This window comes from Nematostella vectensis, chromosome 14, assembly GCF_932526225.1.
Source record: "Nematostella vectensis chromosome 14, jaNemVect1.1, whole genome shotgun sequence".
Taxonomy (NCBI): Eukaryota; Metazoa; Cnidaria; class Anthozoa; order Actiniaria; family Edwardsiidae; genus Nematostella; species Nematostella vectensis.
The window spans coordinates 1,450,810-1,474,090 of NC_064047.1; the positions used below are offsets into that span (position 1 = coordinate 1,450,810).

Sequence of the window (23,281 nt, forward strand, 5' to 3'; positions counted from 1 at the left end):
TATAGTCATTGGGCCAAAAAGTGAAACCCACCCCTCCCCCCCGTGGTAAAAAGATTCTAGCGCTGTTGTGAAACTTGTCACCTAACAAACTTTTAAAGTCAAAAAAGGTATTTAAATCTAAGAAACAGGACCGAAAAATAAAAAATTCACTACTTTTTTGGGAAACCTTTGTGTGAAAAAACTGTTGCCATGGTAGCATGAAGCGTCTCCTCGATATGTCAATGGCATATCCAAACGTCCGAAGACAGAGTTTAGGAAAAGTCACCAAGTTTTTGCCTCTTGGCTGCTATGGTTCAGAAGCAGAACATGAGTACTCGTGTTCTCCATCAGAAGTTATAGCAATTTTTCCGGAGGGGGGTATAAAGAGCCCCCTCCCTCCCAGTCTGAATAGGGTTAACTGAACCAAGATTTAGAAAAAGTAAACCAAACATTACATTCTTGCATCTAAAAGTCTATTTTATTCAATTTAGTGAAAATTCTGCTAAGAGCCTGGGAAGGTTTTTTTGGGGGTACCACAGGGTACCCAAGCTCTCAAATTTATAAACCACTAATAGTAGCCTTGGGCTGCCTGTGCAATGACAAGATGAAGGGGTTGGCTGGTTGCCCGAGGGCGGCAATGCTGGAGAAAAGAAGAAAAGTGCAGATCTTTGAAATAAGAACATTTTATTCTTTTGATTCTTCCCCACCGGCTGATCAGGTTCTTATAAAAAAGGGTGCTTAAAATGCCAAATTTTAGCCTGTAGGTTCTTAATACTGTATCTGGGCTCTTACTGTATCTGGGCTCTTACTGTATCTGGGCTCTTACTGTATCTATGCTCTTACTGTATCTGGGCTCTTACTGTATCTGGGCTCTTACTGTATCTGGGCTCTTACTGTATCTGGGCTCTTACTGTATCTAGGCTCTTACTGTATCTGGGCTCTTACTGTATCTGGGCTCTTACTGTATCTGGGCTCTTACTGTATCTAGGCTCTTACTGTATCTGGGCTCTTACTGTATCTAGGCTCTTACTGTATCTGGGCTCTTACTGTATCTGGGCTCTTACTGTATCTGGGCTCTTACTGTATCCGGGCTCTTACTGTATCTAGGCTCTTATTGTATCTGGGCTCTTACTGTATCCGGGCTCTTACTGTATCTGGGCTCTTACTGTATCTGGGCTCTTACTGTATCTGGGCTCTTACTGTATCTGGGCTCTTACTGTATCTGGGCTCTTACTGTATCTGGGCGCTCTTACTGTATCTAGGCTCTTACTGTATCTGGGCTCTTACTGTATCTAGGCTCTTACTGTATCTGGGCTCTTACTGTATCTGGGCTCTTACTGTATCTGGGCTCTTACTGTATCTGGGCTCTTACTGTATCCGGGCTCTTACTGTATCTAGGCTCTTATTGTATCTGGGCTCTTACTGTATCCGGGCTCTTACTGTATCTGGGCTCTTACTGTATCTGGGCTCTTACTGTATCTGGGCTCTTACTGTATCTAGGCTCTTATTGTATCTGGGCTCTTACTGTATCTGGGCTCTTACTGTATCTAGGCTCTTACTGTATCTGGGCTCTTACTGTATCTGGGCTCTTACTGTATCTAGGCTCTTACTGTATCTAGGCTCTTATTGTATCTGGGCTCTTACTGTATCTATGCTCTTACTGTATCTGGGCTCTTACTGTATCTGGGCTCTTACTGTATCTATGCTCTTACTGTATCTGGGCTCTTACTGTATCTGGGCTCTTACTGTATCTGGGCTCTTACTGTATCTGGGCTCTTACTGTATCTGGGCTCTTACTGTATCTGGGCTCTTACTGTATCTGGGCTCTTACTGTATCTGGGCTCTTACTGTATCTGGGCTCTTACTGTATCTAGGCTCTTACTGTATCTGGGCTCTTACTGTATCTAGGCTCTTACTGTATCTGGGCTCTTACTGTATCTGGGCTCTTACTGTATCTGGGCTCTTACTGTATCTGGGCTCTTACTGTATCTGGGCTCTTACTGTATCTGGGCTCTTACTGTATCTGGGCTCTTACTGTATCTGGGCTCTTACTGTATCTGGGCTCTTACTGTATCTGGGCTCTTACTGTATCTGGGCTCTTACTGTATCTAGGCTCTTACTGTATCTGGGCTCTTACTGTATCTAGGCTCTTACTGTATCTGGGCTCTTACTGTATCTAGGCTCTTACTGTATCTGGGCTCTTACTGTATCTGGGCTCTTATTGTATCTGGGCTCTTACTGTATCTAGGCTCTTACTGTATCTAGGCTCTTACTGTATCTGGGCTCTTACTGTATCTGGGCTCTTACTGTATCTGGGCTCTTACTGTATCTAGGCTCTTACTGTATCTAGGCTCTTACTGTATCTGGGCTCTTACTGTATCTAGGCTCTTACTGTATCTGGGCTCTTACTGTATCTAGGCTCTTACTGTATCTGGGCTCTTACTGTATCTAGGCTCTTACTGTATCTGGGCTCTTACTGTATCTAGGCTCTTACTGTATCTGGGCTCTTACTGTATCTGGGCTCTTACTGTATCTGGGCTCTTACTGTATCTAGGCTCTTACTGTATCTAGGCTCTTACTGTATCTAGGCTCTTACTGTATCTGGGCTCTTACTGTATCTGGGCTCTTACTGTATCTGGGCTCTTACTGTATCTAGGCTCTTACTGTATCTGGGCTCTTACTGTATCTGGGCTCTTACTGTATCTAGGCTCTTACTGTATCTGGGCTCTTACTGTATCTAGGCTCTTACTGTATCTGGGCTCTTACTGTATCTGGGCTCTTACTGTATCTGGGCTCTTACTGTATCTGGGCTCTTATTGTATCTGGGCTCTTACTGTATCTAGGCTCTTACTGTATCTGGGCTCTTACTGTATCTAGACTCTTACTGTATCTAGGCTCTTACTGTATCTAGGCTCTTACTGTATCTAGGCTCTTACTGTATCTGGGCTCTTACTGTATCTAGGCTCTTACTGTATCTAGGCTCTTACTGTATCTAGGCTCTTATTGTATCTGGGCTCTTACTGTATCTGGGCTCTTACTGTATCTAGGCTCTTACTGTATCTAGGCTCTTACTGTATCTATGCTCTTACTGTATCTGGGCTCTTACTGTATCTATGCTCTTACTGTATCTAGGCTCTTATTGTATCTGGGCTCTTACTGTATCTAGGCTCTTACTGTATCTAGGCTCTTACTGTATCTAGGCTCTTACTGTATCTATGCTCTTACTGTATCTGGACTCTTACTGTATCTGGGCTCTTACTGTATCTATGCTCTTACTGTATCTGGGCTCTTACTGTATCTGGGCTCTTACTGTATCTAGGCTCTTACTGTATCTGGGCTCTTACTGTATCTGGGCTCTTACTGTATCTGGGCTCTTACTGTATCTAGGCTCTTACTGTATCTAGGCTCTTACTGTATCTAGGCTCTTACTGTATCTAGGCTCTTACTGTATCTGGGCTCTTACTGTATCTGGGCTCTTACTGTATCTGGGCTCTTACTGTATCTGGGCTCTTACTGTATCTGGGCTCTTACTGTATCTAGGCTCTTACTGTATCTGGGCTCTTACTGTATCTGGGCTCTTACTGTATCTGGGCTCTTACTGTATCTGGGCTCTTACTGTATCTGGGCTCTTACTGTATCTGGGCTCTTACTGTATCTAGGCTCTTACTGTATCTAGGCTCTTACTGTATCTGGGCTCTTACTGTATCTAGGCTCTTACTGTATCTAGGCTCTTACTGTATCTAGGCTCTTACTGTATCTGGGCTCTTACTGTATCTGGGCTCTTACTGTATCTAGGCTCTTACTGTATCTGGGCTCTTACTGTATCTGGGCTCTTACTGTATCTAGGCTCTTACTGTATCTAGGCTCTTACTGTATCTGGGCTCTTACTGTATCTGGGCTCTTACTGTATCTGGGCTCTTACTGTATCTAGGCTCTTACTGTATCTGGGCTCTTACTGTATCTGGGCTCTTACTGTATCTGGGCTCTTAATGTATCTGGGCTCTTACTGTATCTGGGCTCTTACTGTATCTAGGCTCTTACTGTATCTGGGCTCTTACTGTATCTAGGCTCTTACTGTATCTGAGCTCTTACTGTATCTGGGCTCTTACTGTATCTAGGCTCTTATTGTATCTGGGCTCTTACTGTATCTGGGCTCTTACTGTATCTGGGCTCTTACTGTATCTGGGCTCTTACTGTATCTAGGCTCTTACTGTATCTAGGCTCTTACTGTATCTAGGCTCTTACTGTATCTAGGCTCTTACTGTATCTGGGCTCTTACTGTATCTGGGCTCTTACTGTATCTAGGCTCTTACTGTATCTAGGCTCTTACTGTATCTGGGCTCTTACTGTATCTGGGCTCTTACTGTATCTGGGCTCTTACTGTATCTAGGCTCTTACTGTATCTGGGCTCTTACTGTATCTAGGCTCTTACTGTATCTGGGCTCTTACTGTATCTGGGCTCTTACTGTATCTGGGCTCTTACTGTATCTGGGCTCTTACTGTATCTAGGCTCTTACTGTATCTGGGCTCTTACTGTATCTAGGCTCTTACTGTATCTGGGCTCTTACTGTATCTAGGCTCTTACTGTATCTGGGCTCTTACTGTATCTGGGCTCTTACTGTATCTGGGCTCTTACTGTATCTGGGCTCTTACTGTATCTGGGCTCTTACTGTATCTGGGCTCTTACTGTATCTGGGCTCTTACTGTATCTGGGCTCTTACTGTATCTAGGCTCTTACTGTATCTAGGCTCTTACTGTATCTGGGCTCTTACTGTATCTGGGCTCTTACTGTATCTGGGCTCTTACTGTATCTGGGCTCTTACTGTATCTAGGCTCTTACTGTATCTGGGCTCTTACTGTATCTAGGCTCTTACTGTATCTGGGCTCTTACTGTATCTGGGCTCTTACTGTATCTAGGCTCTTACTGTATCTAGGCTCTTACTGTATCTAGTCTCTTACTGTATCTAGGCTCTTACTGTATCTGGGCTCTTATTGTATCTGGGCTCTTACTGTATCTGGGCTCTTACTGTATCTAGGCTCTTACTGTATCTAGGCTCTTACTGTATCTGGGCTCTTACTGTATCTAGGCTCTTACTGTATCTGGGCTCTTACTGTATCTAGGCTCTTACTGTATCTGGGCTCTTACTGTATCTAGGCTCTTACTGTATCTGGGCTCTTACTGTATCTAGGCTCTTACTGTATCTGGGCTCTTACTGTATCTAGGCTCTTACTGTATCTAGGCTCTTACTGTATCTAGGCTCTTACTGTATCTGGGCTCTTACTGTATCTGGGCTCTTACTGTATCTGGGCTCTTACTGTATCTGGGCTCTTACTGTATCTAGGCTCTTACTGTATCTGGGCTCTTACTGTATCTAGGCTCTTACTGTATCTAGGCTCTTACTGTATCTGGGCTCTTACTGTATCTAGGCTCTTACTGTATCTGGGCTCTTACTGTATCTAGGCTCTTACTGTATCTGGGCTCTTACTGTATCTGGGCTCTTACTGTATCTGGGCTCTTACTGTATCTAGGCTCTTACTGTATCTGGGCTCTTACTGTATCTAGGCTCTTACTGTATCTGGGCTCTTACTGTATCTGGGCTCTTATTGTATCTGGGCTCTTACTGTATCTGGGCTCTTACTGTATCTAGGCTCTTACTGTATCTAGGCTCTTACTGTATCTAGGCTCTTACTGTATCTGGGCTCTTACTGTATCTGGGCTCTTACTGTATCTGGGCTCTTACTGTATCTGGGCTCTTACTGTATCTGGGCTCTTACTGTATCTGGGCTCTTACTGTATCTGGGCTCTTACTGTATCTGGGCTCTTACTGTATCTAGGCTCTTACTGTATCTAGGCTCTTACTGTATCTAGGCTCTTACTGTATCTAGTCTCTTACTGTATCTAGGCTCTTACTGTATCTGGGCTCTTACTGTATCTGGGCTCTTACTGTATCTGGGCTCTTACTGTATCTAGGCTCTTACTGTATCTGGGCTCTTACTGTATCTGGGCTCTTACTGTATCTAGGCTCTTACTGTATCTAGGCTCTTACTGTATCTGGGCTCTTACTGTATCTAGGCTCTTACTGTATCTAGGCTCTTACTGTATCTAGGCTCTTACTGTATCTGGGCTCTTACTGTATCTGGGCTCTTACTGTATCTGGGCTCTTACTGTATCTGGGCTCTTACTGTATCTAGGCTCTTACTGTATCTAGGCTCTTACTGTATCTAGGCTCTTACTGTATCTGGGCTCTTACTGTATCTAGGCTCTTACTGTATCTGGGCTCTTACTGTATCTGGGCTCTTACTGTATCTGGGCTCTTACTGTATCTAGGCTCTTACTGTATCTGGGCTCTTACTGTATCTAGGCTCTTACTGTATCTGGGCTCTTACTGTATCTGGGCTCTTACTGTATCTAGGCTCTTACTGTATCTAGGCTCTTACTGTATCTAGGCTCTTACTGTATCTAGGCTCTTACTGTATCTAGGCTCTTACTGTATCTGGGCTCTTACTGTATCTAGGCTCTTACTGTATCTGGGCTCTTACTGTATCTGGGCTCTTACTGTATCTGGGCTCTTACTGTATCTAGGCTCTTACTGTATCTGGGCTCTTACTGTATCTGGGCTCTTACTGTATCTAGGCTCTTACTGTACCTGGGCTCTTACTGTACCTGGGCTCTTACTGTATCTGGGCTCTTACTGTATCTAGGCTCTTACTGTATCTGGGCTCTTACTGTATCTGGGCTCTTACTGTATCTGGGCTCTTACTGTATCTGGGCTCTTACTGTATCTAGGCTCTTACTGTATCTGGGCTCTTACTGTATCTGGGCTCTTACTGTATCTAGGCTCTTACTGTATCTGGGCTCTTACTGTATCTAGGCTCTTACTGTATCTGGGCTCTTACTGTATCTAGGCTCTTACTGTATCTAGGCTCTTACTGTATCTGGGCTCTTACTGTATCTAGGCTCTTACTGTATCTGGGCTCTTACTGTATCTGGGCTCTTACTGTATCTGGGCTCTTACTGTATCTATGCTCTTACTGTATCTAGGCTCTTACTGTATCTAGGCTCTTACTGTATCTGGGCTCTTACTGTATCTGGGCTCTTACTGTATCTGGGCTCTTACTGTATCTAGGCTCTTACTGTATCTAGGCTCTTACTGTATCTGGGCTCTTACTGTATCTAGGCTCTTACTGTATCTAGGCTCTTACTGTATCTGGGCTCTTACTGTATCTAGGCTCTTACTGTATCTGGGCTCTTACTGTATCTAGGCTCTTACTGTATCTGGGCTCTTACTGTATCTGGGCTCTTACTGTATCTGGGCTCTTACTGTATCTAGGCTCTTACTGTATCTGGGCTCTTACTGTATCTAGGCTCTTACTGTATCTGGGCTCTTACTGTATCTGGGCTCTTATTGTATCTGGGCTCTTACTGTATCTGGGCTCTTACTGTATCTGGGCTCTTACTGTATCTAGGCTCTTACTGTATCTAGGCTCTTACTGTATCTGGGCTCTTACTGTATCTGGGCTCTTACTGTATCTGGGCTCTTACTGTATCTGGGCTCTTACTGTATCTGGGCTCTTACTGTATCTGGGCTCTTACTGTATCTGGGCTCTTACTGTATCTGGGCTCTTACTGTATCTGGGCTCTTACTGTATCTAGGCTCTTACTGTATCTAGGCTCTTACTGTATCTAGGCTCTTACTGTATCTAGTCTCTTACTGTATCTAGGCTCTTACTGTATCTGGGCTCTTATTGTATCTGGGCTCTTACTGTATCTGGGCTCTTACTGTATCTAGGCTCTTACTGTATCTAGGCTCTTACTGTATCTGGGCTCTTACTGTATCTAGGCTCTTACTGTATCTAGGCTCTTACTGTATCTGGGCTCTTACTGTATCTAGGCTCTTACTGTATCTAGGCTCTTACTGTATCTAGGCTCTTACTGTATCTGGGCTCTTACTGTATCTGGGCTCTTACTGTATCTGGGCTCTTACTGTATCTGGGCTCTTACTGTATCTAGGCTCTTACTGTATCTAGGCTCTTACTGTATCTAGGCTCTTACTGTATCTGGGCTCTTACTGTATCTAGGCTCTTACTGTATCTGGGCTCTTACTGTATCTGGGCTCTTACTGTATCTGGGCTCTTACTGTATCTAGGCTCTTACTGTATCTGGGCTCTTACTGTATCTAGGCTCTTACTGTATCTGGGCTCTTACTGTATCTGGGCTCTTACTGTATCTAGGCTCTTACTGTATCTAGGCTCTTACTGTATCTAGGCTCTTACTGTATCTAGGCTCTTACTGTATCTAGGCTCTTACTGTATCTGGGCTCTTACTGTATCTAGGCTCTTACTGTATCTGGGCTCTTACTGTATCTGGGCTCTTACTGTATCTGGGCTCTTACTGTATCTGGGCTCTTACTGTATCTAGGCTCTTACTGTATCTGGGCTCTTACTGTATCTGGGCTCTTACTGTATCTAGGCTCTTACTGTACCTGGGCTCTTACTGTACCTGGGCTCTTACTGTATCTGGGCTCTTACTGTATCTAGGCTCTTACTGTATCTGGGCTCTTACTGTATCTGGGCTCTTACTGTATCTGGGCTCTTACTGTATCTGGGCTCTTACTGTATCTAGGCTCTTACTGTATCTGGGCTCTTACTGTATCTGGGCTCTTACTGTATCTAGGCTCTTACTGTATCTGGGCTCTTACTGTATCTAGGCTCTTACTGTATCTGGGCTCTTACTGTATCTAGGCTCTTACTGTATCTAGGCTCTTACTGTATCTAGGCTCTTACTGTATCTGGGCTCTTACTGTATCTGGGCTCTTACTGTATCTGGGCTCTTACTGTATCTGGGCTCTTACTGTATCTGGGCTCTTACTGTATCTGGGCTCTTACTGTATCTGGGCTCTTACTGTATCTAGGCTCTTACTGTATCTAGGCTCTTACTGTATCTGGGCTCTTACTGTATCTAGGCTCTTATTGTATCTGGGCTCTTACTGTATCTAGGCTCTTACTGTATCTAGGCTCTTACTGTATCTGGGCTCTTACTGTATCTAGGCTCTTACTGTATCTGGGCTCTTACTGTATCTAGGCTCTTACTGTATCTGGGCTCTTACTGTATCTGGGCTCTTACTGTATCTGGGCTCTTACTGTATCTGGGCTCTTACTGTATCTATGCTCTTACTGTATCTGGGCTCTTACTGTATCTAGGCTCTTACTGTATCTGGGCTCTTACTGTATCTAGACTCTTACTGTATCTGGGCTCTTACTGTATCTAGGCTCTTACTGTATCTGGGCTCTTACTGTATCTAGGCTCTTACTGTATCTGGGCTCTTACTGTATCTGGGCTCTTACTGTATCTGGGCTCTTACTGTATCTGGGCTCTTACTGTATCTGGGCTCTTACTGTATCTAGGCTCTTACTGTATCTAGGCTCTTACTGTATCTAGGCTCTTATTGTATCTGGGCTCTTACTGTATCTGGGCTCTTATTGTATCTGGGCTCTTACTGTATCTGGGCTCTTACTGTATCTGGGCTCTTACTGTATCTGGGCTCTTACTGTATCTGGGCTCTTACTGTATCTGGGCTCTTACTGTATCTAGGCTCTTACTGTATCTGGGCTCTTACTGTATCTGGGCTCTTACTGTATCTAGGCTCTTACTGTATCTAGGCTCTTACTGTATCTAGGCTCTTACTGTATCTGGGCTCTTACTGTATCTGGGCTCTTATTGTATCTGGGCTCTTACTGTATCTAGGCTCTTACTGTATCTAGGCTCTTACTGTATCTGGGCTCTTACTGTATCTGGGCTCTTACTGTATCTGGGCTCTTACTGTATCTGGGCTCTTACTGTATCTGGGCTCTTACTGTATCTGGGCTCTTACTGTATCTGGGCTCTTACTGTATCTGGGCTCTTACTGTATCTGGGCTCTTACTGTATCTAGGCTCTTATTGTATCTGGGCTCTTACTGTATCTGGGCTCTTACTGTATCTGGGCTCTTACTGTATCTAGGCTCTTACTGTATCTGGGCTCTTACTGTATCTAGGCTCTTACTGTATCTGGGCTCTTACTGTATCTGGGCTCTTACTGTATCTGGGCTCTTACTGTATCTGGGCTCTTACTGTATCTGGGCTCTTACTGTATCTAGGCTCTTACTGTATCTAGGCTCTTACTGTATCTGGGCTCTTACTGTATCTAGGCTCTTATTGTATCTGGGCTCTTACTGTATCTGGGCTCTTACTGTATCTAGGCTCTTACTGTATCTGGGCTCTTACTGTATCTGGGCTCTTATTGTATCTAGGCTCTTACTGTATCTAGACTCTTACTGTATCTGGGCTCTTATTGTATCTAGGCTCTTACTGTATCTAGGCTCTTACTGTATCTAGGCTCTTATTGTATCTGGGCTCTTACTGTATCCAGGCTCTTACTGTATCTGGGCTCTTACTGTATCTAGGCTCTTACTGTATCTGGGCTCTTACTGTATCTAGGCTCTTACTGTATCTGGGCTCTTACTGTATCTGGGCTCTTACTGTATCTGGGCTCTTACTGTATCTAGGCTCTTACTGTATCTGGGCTCTTACTGTATCTAGGCTCTTACTGTATCTGGGCTCTTACTGTATCTGGGCTCTTACTGTATCTGGGCTCTTATTGTATCTAGGCTCTTACTGTATCTAGACTCTTACTGTATCTGGGCTCTTATTGTATCTAGGCTCTTACTGTATCTAGGCTCTTACTGTATCTAGGCTCTTATTGTATCTGGGCTCTTACTGTATCCAGGCTCTTACTGTATCTGGGCTCTTACTGTATCTAGGCTCTTACTGTATCTGGGCTCTTACTGTATCTAGGCTCTTACTGTATCTGGGCTCTTACTGTATCTGGGCTCTTACTGTATCTGGGCTCTTACTGTATCTAGGCTCTTACTGTATCTGGGCTCTTACTGTATCTAGGCTCTTACTGTATCTGGGCTCTTACTGTATCTAGGCTCTTACTGTATCTAGGCTCTTACTGTATCTAGGCTCTTACTGTATCTGGGCTCTTACTGTATCTGGGCTCTTACTGTATCTGGGCTCTTACTGTATCTGGGCTCTTACTGTATCTAGGCTCTTACTGTATCTAGGCTCTTACTGTATCTGGGCTCTTACTGTATCTATGCTCTTACTGTATCTGGGCTCTTACTGTATCTAGGCTCTTACTGTATCTAGGCTCTTACTGTATCTGGGCTCTTACTGTATCTAGGCTCTTACTGTATCTAGGCTCTTACTGTATCTGGGCTCTTACTGTATCTGGGCTCTTACTGTATCTGGGCTCTTACTGTATCTAGGCTCTTACTGTATCTGGGCTCTTACTGTATCTAGGCTCTTACTGTATCTGGGCTCTTACTGTATCTAGGCTCTTACTGTATCTAGGCTCTTACTGTATCTAGGCTCTTACTGTATCTGGGCTCTTACTGTATCTGGGCTCTTACTGTATCTAGGCTCTTACTGTATCTGGGCTCTTACTGTATCTAGGCTCTTACTGTATCTAGGCTCTTACTGTATCTAGGCTCTTACTGTATCTGGGCTCTTACTGTATCTGGGCTCTTACTGTATCTAGGCTCTTACTGTATCTGGGCTCTTACTGTATCTGGGCTCTTACTGTATCTAGGCTCTTACTGTATCTAGGCTCTTATTGTATCTGGGCTCTTACTGTATCTAGGCTCTTACTGTATCTGGGCTCTTACTGTATCTGGGCTCTTACTGTATCTGGGCTCTTACTGTATCTAGGCTCTTATTGTATCTGGGCTCTTACTGTATCTTGGCTCTTACTGTATCTAGGCTCTTACTGTATCTAGGCTCTTATTGTATCTGGGCTCTTACTGTATCTGGGCTCTTACTGTATCTAGGCTCTTACTGTATCTAGGCTCTTACTGTATCTAGGCTCTTACTGTATCTGGGCTCTTACTGTATCTGGGCTCTTACTGTATCTAGGCTCTTACTGTATCTGGGCTCTTACTGTATCTAGGCTCTTACTGTATCTGGGCTCTTACTGTATCTGGGCTCTTACTGTATCTGGGCTCTTACTGTATCTGGGCTCTTACTGTATCTAGGCTCTTACTGTATCTGGGCTCTTACTGTATCTAGGCTCTTACTGTATCTGGGCTCTTACTGTATCTGGGCTCTTACTGTATCTATGCTCTTACTGTATCTGGGCTCTTACTGTATCTAGGCTCTTACTGTATCTAGGCTCTTACTGTATCTGGGCTCTTACTGTATCTAGGCTCTTACTGTATCTGGGCTCTTACTGTATCTGGGCTCTTACTGTATCTGGGCTCTTACTGTATCTAGGCTCTTACTGTATCTGGGCTCTTACTGTATCTAGGCTCTTACTGTATCTAGGCTCTTACTGTATCTAGGCTCTTACTGTATCTGGGCTCTTACTGTATCTAGGCTCTTACTGTATCTGGGCTCTTACTGTATCTGGGCTCTTACTGTATTTAGGCTCTTACTGTATCTAGGCTCTTACTGTATCTAGGCTCTTACTGTATCTGGGCTCTTACTGTATCTAGGCTCTTACTGTATCTAGGCTCTTACTGTATCTAGGCTCTTACTGTATCTGGGCTCTTACTGTATCTAGGCTCTTACTGTATCTAGGCTCTTACTGTATCTGGGCTCTTACTGTATCTGGGCTCTTACTGTATCTGGGCTCTTACTGTATCTGGGCTCTTACTGTATCTAGGCTCTTACTGTATCTAGGCTCTTACTGTATCTAGGCTCTTACTGTATCTAGGCTCTTACTGTATCTGGGCTCTTACTGTATCTAGGCTCTTACTGTATCTGGGCTCTTACTGTATCTAGGCTCTTACTGTATCTAGGCTCTTACTGTATCTAGGCTCTTACTGTATCTAGACTCTTACTGTATCTAGGCTCTTACTGTATCTAGGCTCTTACTGTATCTGGGCTCTTACTGTATCTAGGCTCTTACTGTATCTGGGCTCTTACTGTATCTGGGCTCTTACTGTATCTGAGCTCTTACTGTATCTGGGCTCTTACTGTATCTAGGCTCTTACTGTATCTAGACTCTTACTGTATCTGGGCTCTTACTGTATCTAGACTCTTACTGTATCTGGGCTCTTACTGTATCTAGGCTCTTACTGTATCTGGGCTCTTACTGTATCTAGGCTCTTACTGTATCTGGGCTCTTACTGTATCTGGGCTCTTACTGTATCTAGGCTCTTACTGTATCTGGGCTCTTACTGTATCTGGGCTCTTACTGTATCTGGGCTCTTACTGTATCTGGGCTCTTACTGTATCTGGGCTCTTACTGTATCTGGGCTCTTACTGTATCTGGGCTCTTACTGTATCTAGGCTCTTACTGTATCTAGGCTCTTACTGTATCTAGGCTCTTACTGTATCTGGGCTCTTACTGTATCTGGGCTCTTACTGTATCTGGGCTCTTACTGTATCTAGGCTCTTACTGTATCTGGGCTCTTACTGTATCTAGGCTCTTACTGTATCTAGGCTCTTACTGTATCTGGGCTCTTACTGTATCTGGGCTCTTACTGTATCTATGCTCTTACTGTATCTGGGCTCTTACGCGTCTGTTACTATAGAGCATATATGGCCTTTTGTTTAATTATATTGTATAATTATTCACAAGGGTTATAATCTTAAATATGCATTTCTCTTTGGCATGTGAATATATCAGATCCAGGAGTCTTTAGAATTACTCCTGGTTTATAGCAACGCTATTAATCATTCAATCGAATTCAACATTTGGAGTATTTCGGTCAGCGGTAATGCGCTCTAGGGGCGTTCATTCGAGTCAGTGTTCTGTAGTTTTATCTTGATGTTTTACGATAGATTTGTCAAAATGTCACCGCACAACATCATGACCAGTGTAATCCATTGGCCTCTAGTGCCTACTTAATTACGAATTGTTTGAATTGTTCACCATAACAACATGTAATTAATTTGCACACAGGGGGATTAAGATGGTCCTTCGGTAAATGCCGCACTCTATTAAAATTCTGAGTTCATAAAGTACTCAAACAGACTCACACAAGTAAACAGCCTGTCTTAGCAACTATTCTGCGACAATAACCAAGTAATATTGGGTAGTTGGATTAGAAATTAGTGCAAACATGGAACCGAGAAGTCGTCGAACGTCTAATCTTTCGAATAAGCCATACACCGCTCACACATCACTTCCACCATTGACGACCCAGAGAAGTTTCTTGAAGGATGATACTTTTATGTTGAGCAGGAAAGGGAAAAGAAACAACAAAGCCATCAGTAAAGTTAAACCAAAACAATATTTAGCACTTTTACAAAATTTCACCGACCTTAAGGTTGAGTTTTTGAACTTAGAAGATGAGAAACATAAGTTGGAAAACGCGTTACTCCGGAGCGAGGATAAATATGCTAAGCTGTCTCAAGAACACGAGCAGCTGAAGGAAAAGTATTCGGAATTGGAGCATCTGGAAGATTGGGGCAGGATTATCCGCGAGAAAAATGCCGAAATACGTCGACTGAATGAGGTTTTAAAAAAGTTAAGAACGGACAGAGTTGAGGCGTTGAATGAGAAAACAACAGCAAAAGCTGCAATCGGTGAGCTTAAGTGTAGACTTAAACAGAAGAGAAAGGAGGTTCAGGACGTACGTTTGATGGAGCAAACACAAAGCAAAGCAAGGATACTTAGTGAAACTGAAAGATATAGGACTGAGAGGGACAACGCTAAGGCGAAGTTAATAGAGTACGAAATACTAGTTGAGAAGCTACAAGTAGAGATACAGAGACAGAGGGGAGAGAGGGATTTTAAGGGGACGGAATTACAGCAGATGCAAAGAAAATACTCATCTAAGGAAAAACAAGCCGACGTTCTAAAACGTAACATGGCAGTCTTTAAAATGAAACAAGCTGCGGAAAAACTGAGTTAATGAAGACATAGTGCCAGGATGTTCTAAGATCTAATGGAATTGAAAACCATCTTTGCCTTGACATAGCGCTAGCAGCAGTATCCCTTGGGTGGAGAGCTTACTCCATGCGTTATCCTGCGTTTTCAGACAGAAAACAGACAGGTTTTATGCCAGCCGGACGGACGGACAGAAAGACAGCAAAAACTACACCGATGCAGACTGAGTTTTATATTTCTTTTATTTTTTCTAGTCCTCCCGTTATTATAATAACCATAATGAGACCTTCTCAATACTTATAATTAATATAGTTTAGAACAGACCATTACAAAAAGTATTTAAAAAAAAAAAAAAAGATGAGTGAAGTTTATACAACGAGAGCGCTTTTCTTGGAAGAGCGTCCTTTTGAGACCTGGACGCATGCGCAAAATCAATCGCAACACCGAAATTGGTAATGCGCATGCGCAAGAAAATCTAGCAGTTTGTTCTCTTGCAATGGCCTCTTGCAATCTCGTTCCCAGGGCCCAGTATTTTTATGCCAGCGGCAAAAGGTACGTGGGCTCTGGGACTGAGATTGGTTGTCTTGCGCTTTGGTGGTTTTAATCGATAATGACTTGCCTAGCTCTTGCGCCCTTAGTAGGACAAACTTTAAAGGATGATCCACACGCGCTGATTTGTCGGACAGATTTTCTGTACGGTCGACCCTTGTTCCTCTGGCAGAAATTCGACCCGGCAAATCGTTGTGTGTAAATCCGCTTTAAATAGACCATGGCCATAATCTATCTAATGTAACAAGCTGGATTACCAGATCAACTATCTTTTCCCATTGGTTTGTCTGTGGTGCATTAATCCAATAAGATGAAATCTCCTAAGAGCTGCTACACGACCTTTTGCTTTGTTTGCATTCGCACATTTTTAATTATTTTTATCATTAATTTTTTGCCGTTTTAATAATGCGTGATCTTGGTTTACGTTTATTTCGCGCTTCACGCGCGGTGGCTTTGAACGCACGTGCTATTCACATGTTCAGTTTCACTAGTACAAGGCTGATCAGTGCTTAACTCACGTGATTACCGCTTTCTATTCTATTCCGCTATTCACGTGCCAGACATACGGCTATCCTACCTAGTCCTCATCTGAGCTTGAGTAAGGAGATCTTGTCCCTTCTTTCTTAGAGCTAAAAATAAAATCAATGATACATCACCAAAGATATGTCAAAAAGTATAAGCAGCAGTAATAGGAGACTTGAGCTAAGAGATCACCCAAACAGTCACGTGATCTCCTAGCGCAAGTCCCCTACTAGCCAGCATGAAAGTGCAAACTTCCCCTACTGGCCAGCATAAAAGTGTAAATTTCCCCTACTGGCCAGCATAAAAGTGTAAATTTCCCCTACTGGCCAGCATGAGAGTGTAAATTTCCCCTACTGGCCAGCATGAAAGTGTAAATTTCCCCTACTGGCCAGCATGAAAGTGTAAATTTCCCCTACTGGCCAGCATGAAAGTGTAAATTTCCCCTACTGGCCAGCATGAGAGTGTAAATTTCCCCTACTGGCCAGCATGAAAGTGTAAATTTCCCCTACTGGCCAGCATGAGAGTGTAAATTTCCCCTACTGGCCAGCATGAAAGTGTAAATTTCCCCTACTGGCCAGCATGAAAGTGTAAATTTCCCCTACTGGCCAGCATGAAAGTGTAAATTTCCCCTACTGGCCAGCATAAAAGTGTAAATTTCCCCTACTGGCCAGCATGAGAGTGTAAATTTCCCCTAATGGCCAGCATGAAAGTGTAAATTTCCCCTACTGGCCAGCATGAAAGTGTAAATTTCCCCTACTGGCCAGCATGAGAGTGTAAATTTCCCCTACTGGCCAGCATGAAAGTGTAAATTTCCCCTACTGGCCATCATAAAAGTGTAAATTTCCCCTACTGGCCAGCATGAAAGTGTAAATTTCCCCTACTGGCCAGCATGAGAGTGTAAATTTCCCCTACTGGCCAGCATGAAAGTGTAAATTTCCCCTACTGGCCAGCATAAAAGTGTAAATTTCCCCTACTGGCCAGCATAAAAGTGTAAATTTCCCCTACTGGCCAGCATGAAAGTGTAAATTTCCCCTACTGGCCAGCATAAAAGTGTAAATTTCCCCTACTGGCCAGCATGAGAGTGTAAATTTCCCCTACTGGCCAGCATGAAAGTGTAAATTTCCCCTACTGGCCAGCATGAAAGTGTAAATTTCCCCTACTGGCCAGCATGAAAGTGTAAATTTCCCCTACTGGCCAGCATGAGAGTGTAAATTTCCCCTACTGGCCAGCATGACAGTGTAAATTTCCCCTACTGGCCAGCATGAGAGTGTAAATTTCCCCTACTGGCCAGCATGAAAGTGTAAATTTCCCCTACTGGCCAGCATGAAAGTGTAAATTTCCCCTACTGGCCAGCATAAAAGTGTAAATTTCCCCTACTGGCCAGCATGAAAGTGTAAATTTCCCCTACTGGCCAGCATGAAAGTGTAAATTTCCCCTACTGGCCAGCATGAAAGTGTAAATTTCCCCTACTGGCCAGCATAAAAGTGTAAATTTCCCCTACTGGCCAGCATGAAAGTGTAAATTTCCCCTACTGGCCAGCATGAAAGTGTAAATTTCCCCTACTGGCCAGCATAAAAGTGTAAATTTCCCCTACTGGCCAGCATGAGAGTGTAAATTTCCCCTACTGGCCAGCATGAAAGTGTAAATTTCCCCTACTGGCCAGCATAAAAGTGTAAATTTCCCCTACTGGCCAGCATAAAAGTGTAAATTTCCCCTAATGGCCAGCATGAGAGTGTAAATTTCCCCTACTGGCCAGCATGAAAGTGTAAATTTCCCCTACTGGCCAGCATGAAAGTGTAAATTTCCCCTACTGGCCAGCATAAAAGTGTAAATTTCCCCTACTGGCCAGCATAAAAGTGTAAATTTCCCCTAATGGCCAGCATGAGAGTGTAAATTTCCCCTACTGGCCAGCATGAAAGTGTAAATTTCCCCTACTGGCCAGCATGAAAGTGTAAATTTCCCCTACTGGCCAGCATGAAAGTGTAAATTTCCCCTACTGGCCAGCATGAAAGTTTAAATTTCCCCTACTGGCCAGCATAAAAGTGTAAATTTCCCCTACTGGCCAGCATGAAAGTGTAAATTTCCCCTACTGGCCAGCATGAAAGTGTAAATTTCCCCTACTGGCCAGCATGAGAGTGTAAATTTCCCCTACTGGCCAGCATGAGAGTGTAAATTTCCCCTACTGGCCAGCATGAAAGTGTAAATTTCCCCTACTGGCCAGCATGAAAGTGTAAATTTCCCCTACTGGCCAGCATAAAAGTGTAAATTTCCCCTACTGGCCAGCATGAAAGTGTAAATTTCCCCTACTGGCCAGCATAAAAGTGTAAATTTCCCCTACTGGCCAGCATAAAAGTGTAAATTTCCCCTACTGGCCAGCATGAAAGTGTAAATTTCCCCTACTGGCCAGCATGAAAGTGTAAATTTCCCCTACTGGCCAGCATGAAAGTGTAAATTTCCCCTACTGGCCAGCATGAAAGTGTAAATTTCCCCTACTGGCCAGCATGAGAGTGTAAATTTCCCCTACTGGCCAGCATGAGAGTGTAAATTTCCCCTACTGGCCAGCATGAAAGTGTAAATTTCCCCTACTGGCCAGCATAAAAGTGTAAATTTCCCCTACTGGCCAGCATAAAAGTGTAAATTTCCCCTACTGGCCAGCATAAAAGTGTAAATTTCCCCTACTGGCCAGCATGAAAGTGTAAATTTCCCCTACTGGCCAGCATAAAAGTGTAAATTTCCCCTACTGGCCCGCATAAAAGTGTAAATTTCCCCTACTGGCCAGCATGAAAGTGTAAATTTCCCCTACTGGCCAGCATGAAAGTGTAAATTTCCCCTACTGGCCAGCATGAAAGTGTAAATTTCCCCTACTGGCCAGCATAAAAGTGTAAATTTCCCCTACTGGCCAGCATGAAAGTGTAAATTTCCCCTACTGGCCAGCATGAAAGTGTAAATTTCCCCTACTGGCCAGCATAAAAGTGTAAATTTCCCCTACTGGCCAGCATGAGAGTGTAAATTTCCCCTACTGGCCAGCATGAGAGTGTAAATTTCCCCTACTGGCCAGCATGAAAGTGTAAATTTCCCCTACTGGCCAGCATGAAAGTGTAAATTTCCCCTACTGGCCAGCATGAAAGTGTAAATTTCCCCTACTGGCCAGCATGAAAGTGTAAATTTTCAGTATTAGTATAGCGCAAATTATGTAACATCACGAGGAGACTTGATCAAATGCCTTACAAGATACTCAAATGAGTGTTATACGGGCGGCACATAGGCACTCAAATGAGTGTTATACGGGCGGCACATAGGCACTCAAATGAGTGTTATACGGGCGGCACATAGGCACTCAAATGAGTGTTATACGGGCGGCACATAGGCACTCAAATGAGTGTTATACGGGCGGCACATAGGCACTCAAATGAGTGCTATACGGGCGGCAAATAGGCACTCAAATGAGTGTTATACGGGCGGCACATAGGCACTCAAATGTGTTATACGGGCGGCACATAGGCACTCAAATGAGTGTTATACGGGCGGCACATAGGCACTCAAATGAGTGTTATACGGGCGGCACATAGGCACTCAAATGAGTGTTATTTTGTGTGTCTGAAAAAGGGCCAGCATCTCCAACGGTTCATTTGCGTTTCGCCAAAATACAAGTTAATGGTAAAAGTGCTGTAGCAAATTGGACCTTTTTCCGTCTTTACCAGAGAAGACGAGGACGAGGACAATTCAAAGTTACAAATGTTATGTTTTAAGGAAAAAAATGGGTGTAAGGTAAGGGTGTGGTTAATGAGGGCGTAGGAACGTGGCTGATAAGAGGGAAAGGGTTTTGTTCATTAGAGGGTAAGGATGTGGTTCATTAGAGGGTAAGGGCGTGGTTCATTATAGGGTAACAATGATAGGTAACTTCATGAGTCACTCACTAGATGAGCCCTGATTCCTCATCAGATTCGTTCAGCATTGAGAACGTCGACGGTTCACGGATATACGAGTCTACAAAGCAATGACATGTAAAAACGTAGAAATAAGAAGGTTAAATGAGTCATAGCTGTAGCATCTGTATTCATAAAAAATGAAAAATAAAAACAACACTTATCATGACGATTTACCATAGAGCGCGTTTTTTGCAGGTGAATAGACGAAGGCCATGCAGTAGAGGTAAAAGTTGAGAAGGCCGTAAAAGGACAGGAATTCGGCAGGTGGCCATGGTCAAGGAGTCTAACAAAATATGTTGTTTGCAAAAGACAAAATATAAAAGTATTACTTGTAGGGAGGATGTCAGTTAACCAAACCTTAAAAATAAGTGAGATGACGAGATATCCTGTTAGTGTATCTAACTGATTATAGGGATTTAGTATCACCAAAATAGCACCATGTGGCACCGGCACCGAAATCATTAAGGTCAGCCAATTAGCTTACAGCAGTATTGATAAATACTAACTCAATTAGGTTACTGCTATGTTCTTGAGTGCGATAAAGCATTCATCTGCCATGCTAGTGATTGACTAGAATCCTAAGACTGTCAAAGTTGCTACAAAAGGGCGTGTCACACTTGAAGCAACAACGTCATGTCACCAGTTTACGACCGGTCAATTGCATAACAGGGCCGTAGCAGGGGTTGGGGCAATGAACCCCCTCCCCCCAATATTTAAAAAAATTATGAGGCCAGAAGGGGCGTGGCTGTGCCCGATGATTCCTAACGAAAAACGCAAAAATTATTTTTCAAATTTGTCAAAGCAGTGTGTCTATTGGAGGTTTCTATGAGGATGTGACTGATAATTTAGAGTGGATGGCCTGTTAAAAAGCGCGGATTCTAATAGATTTTTGTCTCTTGTCGGTTGAGGTTTCCGTCGCCCTCTGGAAGTAAACTGCTGACAATGCGGCTTTAATATATAAGAATTTGCTTGAGAAACTACTACAACTGACAGCATCTCACGGTAACTGCAGTTTGTTAATTTAAATGGTAGAAACTACTACAACTGACATCATCTCACGGTAACTGCAGTTTGTTAATTTAAATGGTAGAAACTACCACAACTGACATCATCTCACGGTAACTGCAGTTTGTTAATTTAAATGGTAGAAAACTACCACAACTGACATCATCTCACGGTAACTGCAGTTTGTTAATTTAAATGGTAGAAAACTACCACAACTGACATCATCTCACGGTAACTGCAGTTTGTTAATTTAAATGGTAGAAACTACCACAACTGACAGCATCTCACGGTAACTGCAGTTTGTTAATTTAAAAGGTAGAAACTACTACAACTGACATCATCTCACGGTAACTGCAGTTTGTTAATTTAAATGGTAGAAACTACTACAACTGACACCATCTCACGGTAACTGCAGTTTGTTAATTTAAATGGTAGAAACTACCACAACTGACATCATCTCACGGTAACTGCAGTTTGTTAATTTAAATGGTAGAAACTACTACAACTGACATCATCTCACGGTAACTGCAGTTTGTTAATTGAAATGGAGAAACTACCACAACTGACATCATCTCACGGTAACTGCAGTTTGTTAATTTAAATGGTAGAAACTACTACAACTGACATAATCTCACGGTAACTGCAGTTTGTTAATTTAAATGGTAGAAACTACTACAACTGACATCATCTCACGGTAACTGCAGTTTGTTAATTTAAATGGTAGAAACTACTACAACTGACATCATCTCACGGTAACTGCAGTTTGTTAATTTAAATGGTAGAAACTACTACAACTGACAGCATCTCACGGTAACTGCAGTTTGTTAATTTAAAAGGTAGAAACTACCACAACTGACAGCATCTCACGGTAACTGCAGTTTGTTAATTTAAATGGTAGAAACTACCACAACTGACATCATCTCACGGTAACTGCAGTTTGTTAATTTAAATGGTAGAAACTACTACAACTGACAACATCTCACGGTAACTGCAGTTTGTTAATTTAAATGGTAGAAACTACCACAACTGACAGCATCTCACGGTAACTGCAGTTTGTTAATTTAAAAGGTAGAAACTACTACAACTGACATCATCTCACGGTAACTGCAGTTTGTTAATTTAAATGGTAGAAACTACTATAACTGACAGCATCTCACGGTAACTGCAGTTTGTTAATTTAAATGGTAGAAACTACCACAACTGACAGCCTCTCACGGTAACTGCAGTTTGTTAATTTAAATGGTAGAAACTACTACAACTGACACCATCTCACGGTAACTGCAGTTTGTTAATTTAAATGGTAGAAACTACCACAACTGACATCATCTCACGGTAACTGCAGTTTGTTAATTTAAATGGTAGAAACTACTACAACTGACATCATCTCACGGTAACTGCAGTTTGTTAATTGAAATGGAGAAACTACCACAACTGACATCATCTCACGGTAACTGCAGTTTGTTAATTTAAATGGTAGAAACTACTACAACTGACATAATCTCACGGTAACTGCAGTTTGTTAATTTAAATGGTAGAAACTACCATAACTGACAGCATCTCACGGTAACTGCAGTTTGTTAATTTAAATGGTAGAAACTACCACAACTGACATCATCTCACGGTAACTGTGTAATGTTTTTCGGGACTAAAACATCACGAAGAAATAGACAGCTCGTTGAACACAACAACTGAACTCCATTTATTTCTGAACAACCCCCGACATGCCCACGAGGCATTCCAAATATGGTGTACAACACAGGGAGCCCATCCAAATATATTACATCTCCCCGTTCCTGGAATGAACTAGCTACAAACATGTAAACAATGTCAATGACTAGAGAGCTAAATACATCTAATAGTCTCTTTACAAGTCCAGACGTACTACAGGTTTAGGGGTACGCCTTGGGTAACGCCTCACAGGTGTAGAGGCCACGTCAGGTGGTGACTCAGTTGTACATGTAGGAACAACAGTCTCTGAAGATTTAGGTGAGACTTCAGGTAGAGGGGTAACCTCAGGCTCAGGAAGAATGGGTTTAGAGGACACTACTGGAGTAGAGGGCAAAACAAAGCCACTCCCAGTCATAGCTGTAGCTGTAGTTGGTGGGGATGTGTGCTCCGCATCACCAGCTGCTAGAAGGTGATCAACATGTACATGACACATTCGTCCTCCAATACGTATCTGGTATGCTAGGGGACCGATTCTCAAGATCACTGTTCCTTTATCCCACTTGTGTTTTCTTCTGAAGTTACGAACTAAAACAATGTCTCCTGGAAGAAACTCACGAGTTTTTGTTCGGCCACCATCATGCTGTTGCTTTTCCTTCATCTGACGCTCCTCAACATGCTGGGCCAGATTGGGCTGAAGCAACGCCAAACGTGTGCGAGGCTTACGCTTCAAGAACAACTCAGCAGGTGTCTG

At 43.1% G+C, this 23,281-nt stretch overlaps 2 protein-coding genes across 2 annotated transcripts in view; one reads left to right on the top strand and one right to left on the bottom strand.

Annotated features, from left to right (window-relative positions):
* Window positions 1-13,767: 13,767 nt before the first annotated feature.
* On the top strand, window positions 13,768-15,088 carry LOC5518790 (centriolin). Its single transcript, XM_001638664.3, has one exon. The coding sequence runs from the start codon at window positions 14,088-14,090 to the stop codon at window positions 14,880-14,882; it is 795 nt and encodes a 264-aa protein (XP_001638714.2). The 5' UTR covers window positions 13,768-14,087; the 3' UTR covers window positions 14,883-15,088.
* A 712-nt stretch (window positions 15,089-15,800) lies between these two features.
* Window positions 15,801-23,281, bottom strand: part of LOC116602239 (transmembrane protein 181-like) — a 33,620-nt gene continuing 26,139 nt past the window's right edge. The window contains exons 15-17 of the mRNA XM_048721828.1: window positions 20,032-20,121; window positions 19,846-19,915; window positions 15,801-16,035 (exon numbers count right to left, since the gene is read on the bottom strand). Of these exons, the coding sequence (XP_048577785.1) occupies window positions 15,984-16,035; window positions 19,846-19,915; window positions 20,032-20,121 (212 nt within the window). The 3' untranslated portion in view covers window positions 15,801-15,983. The remainder of the gene's footprint in view (window positions 16,036-19,845; window positions 19,916-20,031; window positions 20,122-23,281) is intronic.

What these genes read in the sequence shown, in the direction of transcription:
- LOC5518790 (XM_001638664.3), top strand. Translation starts at nt 14,088, where the DNA reads ATGGAACCGAGAAGTCGTCGAACGTCTAATCTTTCGAATAAGCCATAC.